Source organism: Limulus polyphemus, unplaced genomic scaffold (genome assembly GCF_000517525.1).
Source record: "Limulus polyphemus unplaced genomic scaffold, Limulus_polyphemus-2.1.2 Scaffold3018, whole genome shotgun sequence".
Lineage (NCBI taxonomy): Eukaryota > Metazoa > Arthropoda > Merostomata > Xiphosura > Limulidae > Limulus > Limulus polyphemus.
The window spans coordinates 29,640-36,313 of NW_013668628.1; the positions used below are offsets into that span (position 1 = coordinate 29,640).

The window sequence follows — 6,674 nt, forward strand, 5'->3', positions numbered from 1 at the left end:
CCCCTGTTAATAGATCTTCACCAAATTTGGCATGAAGGTTTGTTGGGTCCATGGGGAGATACAAACAAATTTTCAGTTTCGTGTTTTTTATGGGTTTTTTTTCTTTTCACCACTACTTCGCCCCCTGTTAATAGATCTTCACCAAATTTGGCATGAAGGTTTGTTGGGTCCATGGGGGTGATACATGCGGTTTCGCATTTTGTGTTTTATAGTTTTTATGGGCGTTTTTTTTTTTTTACAATTACTTCTTATATAACTTCCATCCAGGGGACGGGTACTCCAGCTAGTATATATATAAGTATTACTGAAGTAGAGTTTTAAGTTTAAGTATTTGTAGCACGTGAATAGTAATATTGGGATCAAGCGAATCATTTTATTTTTGTGATATACAATAACTGTTGTTTAGATGAAAGCAAGAATCTGTACTTCTAATGATATATCTCTCTGAATTTAGTAGTTAACAAGTGTTATCAACATTCTGTAGAACCAACAATTCTGCTAATAACATTTCTCACGCAGAGACTTACTCCACTGTATATAAAGTAGCTTAGTGAGGGAGAAATGAGAAAGTTTAAGTAGAAGCATTTATAAAGTTATGGTTAAATATTAAAGAAAATTAACAAAAGTAGGTGTGCTTGATTATAAGATATATTTGTAATTTTGTGGTTAGTAAAAAATGTAACTAGTTAGCTTGAAAAATATGGAGTGTGTAGAAGTTTAAATTGCTATATAAGACATATACTTGATCCAAAGTGTAATAATATTTAAGTTATATTTAAATTTTATTCTTGTCGTAAATTCAAGTACGTCCCCCGTGACTGAAGCCTTTACTCACCTTTGGACACGTTATCAAAAGCTTGTGTGTGATAAGCATACTTTGGTTAAGAGTTCTTGTAGCAGTGCGTTTTTCATAAGGAATTAGTAATTTTAGTAAACTGATAAACAACAATTTGGTGAAGAAAGTTTGATTTTAAGACTGAATATTCGATTAATGCAAGAGACTGAAATGGAATAAGGTTGTTTTTTTATTATCGCTCTGATTGCAATATTCAACGAAACCATTAAAATGTTTTAGCTTTCTTAAATGTTCTCTAAGATACAAACTCACTAGTGGCTGTTACAGACCTCAACTACGACAGTTAGCATTGTCCTTAATCTAAGATGTAAACAAACGCTTCACTTTCCAACTCGCTGCAAACTGACCTATAATCATATTTCTTTGCTTCTTTTGAACAAAGCCAACGATGAACCAACAAACAGCTGGAAAGCCAGTTCTCGTCACATCTCGTTTTACTATTGGTAACTTTAAGTCATGTGACTACATAGCAGTAGCGGGACAACAGTAATGCTGGAAGTAACTATACCTCGGACTTTTGTATCATGTATTGTATGAAAAGAGCCTAGCAACAGCCAAACGAATTGTCCTAACGTGTTAAACTAAGCAACAGGTTCCAACCTGCAAACCAATAATGGAATCGGATAAGTCAAAGAACAACCTTTGACCGCGGGGAACGTTGATCTATTGTTCAGAAAATTTAGAAGTTAGAAGCCTGCTGATCAATGCTGCTTACTGTCGAACTTTTAACGAACGATTATTGGCTGAAACTTGGACTCTGTCTGATCACACTTATTTTCAGTGTCACTGTTACCTGCTTATATTTAAAACACTAGTTTTGTATATCAGAATATCCATCAGGTAATTACAGCGTTTTCGTTCTATCAATATCTGCCCCGAAATCGTGCCAGCCATTTTTCAAGATTTCACGTGCTGATCTGCTTGCTCGCCTGTGTTTCTCGCAAGTTTGTAACCTACTTAACTGGTAATATACAACCCTGAGATGGGAGTTGCTTGCAAAGCTGGAATATTAGTCACTTTAGGTCTATTACTGGCTATTGCCGGTCTTGTAGCCTATTTGATATTTCCTAATATATTACAGTGGCAAGTCAAAGAGGTAAGTTTAAAAACAAGGTTGTCCCATATTCAGTTTCATGAATTAATGTAGGCCTAAATAGGTTCTTATTTTTCTAGCACTAGTGACAGTAACAGTGCAGTTGCATTAGGGCCTAAATTTTAAGCTTGCTTTAAATTTCGGTTTTTAAAAGTGTACAATATTGCCACTAGTCAGTAAATAGCTAAGTCACTATCACAAGTATAAGTATCACCACTACTTAGTACTATTACTAATTTAATATCTAGGCTACCCACAGCTCATATTGTAACTTGTTAGTTGTATTGTAAGTTATAAAACAGTAGAACATAGTTGTACAGCGATATTGAAAAATAAAACTATTCTACTATTAGTATTACTAGTCTTTATACAAAGAAATTAACTATTTTTGATTTTTTAACTGCATGGTAAAGTTAACGCTATGTACTCAGCAAGAAAAACTTAATTTTGACACTTGTGGAAGATAATGGAACCGTGCTAACGCGATATACCATAATTAGCATTGACACTGAGCTTAGAACTTAGTATCATTTTACAAACGTAATTTAATAAAACCTTAAATTCAGTAGTTAATGACTTAATCATAAATTAATATTTAAGTTTAACCAGGGCATGACTAGTTATATTAATATTATTATGATATTTTTTCGTAGGACTAATATTTAAGTACTATTATTAATACGAAACGTTAGATTTATTTTATTACGTTAAAACAGATCAACGTTAGAACTTGTTTAATTGTTACTGTTACTACTAGTACTAGTGTAAACGTAAAGCCATACAATGGCTATGAAGGGTTGGTGCAGATTAAAACTGCCTTTAGAAAGCCGTTACGACAATATTCGATTGCACTTACACTGTTACAACTTGTAAAACCCGTAATATTTTATACGTATAAGTATTACCAAATTTATTTTATAAATACTTTGTTTTTTTTTCAATTATTTTTATTTTATTTTGCCCTTTTCTGCGTTTATCTTGACGCTGCCTAAATAATATACCATATCTTTGGTAATTTTTTCACCTAGTTTTGTCAATTAAGATATATTTATGTTTCTAATATTTTTTTTTCAATCCATTAAGTTGCTCTTTTGCTCATGCTAATTGTAAGAAATATATTACTCTGTGCTTCATAAATATCTTACTTGTAAGATACGTTTAAAATAATATTTTATGCAATGTTTGTTAAATATTCACGTATAGCCTATAGATCGATGTGTATATATATGTTGATCTTTTTTCTTTTAAAACTCAGTCTCTTCTTCAATGATGAAACCTAAATTCGGTATTTATACCTTCCAGTGCATAGCAAAATATACAGGCCCCGTTAATTAAGACATATTCGTTGTTTCATAATATAATTAATTGAATGGATATTAAATTGTTTAATCGTTTCCATGTAGTAAAAAAAAATTTTTTTGCTGGCAGTAGAATGTCTCCATCTTAGCGCAAAGACATATATTGGGATATATGCGCTCTGTCTATCGTAGGGAATTGAACCCCGGATTTTAAAGATGTAAGTCCTTAAACTTAACGTCGAACCACCAGGAAACTTTCTATCGTGTAAACTACCATTTTTTTTCTGTCGTTCTTGTGTATTAATCTCGGCCTCACGTGTTTTAATACGTCGTTTAAATTAATTTTAAATATTAAATCATTGAATGCTGTGTCTTACGTGTTGTTACTCGGGGGATATAATATATGAATTTTTGCATGACCAAGGTGTGCCCAGAGGTGGCGGCTATTTTATGTTATATATTTCCGTAGTAGAAAGTAATGGTACTTAGAATTTAGAAATTGTTTTTAATCTAATCTATGTAAATTGTAAATATTTAAGTGGGGGGAGTATCATAGTCTTGCCTGTAGAGAGGACCAAACACCTGCTAAGCACGTGCTCCTTTGCGTTTGGGTTCAAGGTTCGTTAGAGTTCAAGGTTTTTCGGGTCACGTATTTCAGCAGGGGCTCGTGATTTGAAATTTCCTAGGTACTGGGACTATGTGCTTATCATCATTATAATACAATACTTCCCGAAGTTTCTTTTTCTTGTCGCTAGAGTACCTACCTACCTACCTGAACGTTTGCGATTTGCTGTTATCAGGAATTAAAGCAGTCTACAGTTCTTGAAACAAAAGAACTTTTTATACGGTATGAAGTGCTTCTTCAGGGCCGTCTACTGATATGATAAAATATATTTTTTTCTGGTACTGACCCCCACGTTTGTCTTCGATTGTGACGTCTAACAATACATACCATGCAGGGGCTCAGAAGTTCCAAGGCCGTTCAACGATTGGATAAAATTTTCTTCGTTCCCTCCCTCCTTTTTTTTTTTTCTGGTGTGGTCAGTGTACACAGGGGGTTCCCAACTCGTGACCCACCTAAACAGCTAGACAATTTTTATAGGTCCATGGTGATTTTGGGGTGGGGGATACTGTTGTATTATATTCCAGTAAAGTCGAATGGTGTTCTTATATTAATGTTTTGTTTAGGGCCTTCATTTTATGAATAATTTTAACATACACATATGTTAATTATTTTACTTTGTATTGGGAACCACTGTGATAACACATACTTAACGAACAGTGTTCCCTCTAAGTTGCGCGGCCGCACAACAACCAATCAAATGCCGCGCACTTAATTATTTCAGCCGCGCACATTATCAGTTATGGCGAGGAGTCTCAACACGTTAACGGCCTTAATGACCCTGGTAGTCGAAAAGCCTAAAGCCCAAATAACCAACTGGTAGCATTGCAAAGCGGCCTAGTGATCCAATAGGGTTGATCATCTAAAAATACCCCTCCCCCCCAAACAAAACAAACAAAAAACTGGTAGCGCACATCCGCACATTGCCCTGATACTGGTGGTGCACATGAATAACTGCATTCCGCACATGGATTGAAAACATTTGAGGAACATGTTTGATGAAAGCTAAAGAGTGAACACGTGTTTACAAGTTTTTCGTTATAGAGCATGTAATAGTTGAAACTGACGTAATGATTCCTTATAAATTAGAACCTTCTATTTGCCACACAGAAAATAACATTATCGTATTCTTTATTTATAGGCTAAAAAAAAATTTCAATTACAATGGTGTATAACTTAACCCTTGCTTCTCCTCGTGATGTAAAGCAGTGGTACGCAAACTTTTTTTTTTATGGTGTCCCCTTTCTAAACTTGCAATTTGTTGCACCCAACCCCCCTCACCAAGTCATTTTCAACTGTTAGTTGTTGTTACTGTATTACTTAATAGTAGTAATATTTGCTCGGTAGCTTTTAAAACTTCGTTATATTTAAATTTCTACTTTTCAGATATAATTTATATGCATCTACGACCACAGTTACGCGGTTCCAAACCGACACCCCACCCTTTCTTGGGGGGGGGGGCACCTCAGCTGTAGAGTGTTGAAACCGAATATTCAGTTATTTGCGTCCAGTGTTTTCGACACTTGATTGCGATGTTTCTAGAGCCACGAGGTTTTCACTTTACTTTCAAAACACAATCTGTAAAGTAATCCTTGAGACACTGGACTTTAGTCCCTCGTTTTTGAAACCCTGCAAGTCGCTTGTTACTCGTGACTGAATAGAAATATCATAGTTGTGACATTTGCATTTCAAAATGGCCGACTCCGTGTTGTTTTTCATACAAATACATGACACCGAACCGATGGATATAGCTTTACAAATACCAGAGTAACACATAATAGCATTTATCGGCCTCCTTCACTTATTTAGGTTGATTTTTTTTTTCTCTCGCCCATTTTTGTTATATTTATTTGCTACCTGGATCTTCAGTTGATGATATTCATAGGCTTAACATTACTTCGTTATATGTACTTTAGTTAATTAATTAATTAATAACGCATTCTTATTATTTGCTACGTACATTCATAAAAGTATTTTTTCTCTTGTGTTAATAAAGTTTCAGTACTTTCCTCACTAAATTATAATATGTAACTATAAGGTAAAATTAATATATACACTACACTATATAATCGGACTAGCTTTCTTTAACTATTGTCTTTTGTTTTTTCATTTCTTCAATTTGCTGTGAGGAATATTTCGGTTTCTTTGGTTCATCTAGCAGTTCAACTACGTCCTACAGCCTGTTTAACAAGGTGTTTTATCTGTAGGCTTCGTGAACGCTCTATTCTTTGATAACATTTTTGTTTATACGCTTTGTGAACACTCTTTTGTTTAACAAGATGTTTTATTTGTACGCTTCGTGAAAGTTCTATTCTTTAATAAGGTGTTTTATTTGTACGCTTCGTGAAAGTTCTATTCTTTAATAAGGTGTTTTATTTGTACGCTTCGTGAACGTCCTATTCTTTAATAAGGTGTTTTATTTGTACGCTTCGTGAACGTCCTATTCTTTAATAACGTGTTTTATTTGTACGCTTCGTGAACGTCCTATTCTTTAATAACGTGTTTTAATTTGTACGCTTCGTGAAAGTTCTATTCTTTAATAAGGTGTTTTATTTGTACGCTTCGTGAACGTCCTATTCTTTAATAAGGTGTTTTATTTGTACGCTTCGTGAACGTCCTATTCTTTAATAACGTGTTTTATTTGTACGCTTCGTGAAAGTTCTATTCTTTAATAAGGTGTTTTATTTGTACGCTTCGTGAACGCCCTCCTGTTTGATAAGGGGTTTTATTTGTACGCTTCGTGAACACCCTCCTGTTTGATAAGATGTTTAATTTGTACGCTTCGTGAACGCCCTCCTGTTTGAT

General features: G+C 34.3%; 1 protein-coding gene across 1 annotated transcript in view; it reads left to right on the forward strand.

Annotated features, from left to right (window-relative positions):
- Positions 1–1,162: 1,162 nt before the first annotated feature.
- Positions 1,163–6,674, forward strand: part of LOC106468470 (scavenger receptor class B member 1-like) — a 54,681-nt gene continuing 49,169 nt past the window's right edge. The window contains exon 1 of the mRNA XM_013928899.2: positions 1,163–1,952. Coding sequence (XP_013784353.1) covers positions 1,839–1,952 — 114 coding nt within the window. The 5' untranslated portion in view covers positions 1,163–1,838. The remainder of the gene's footprint in view (positions 1,953–6,674) is intronic.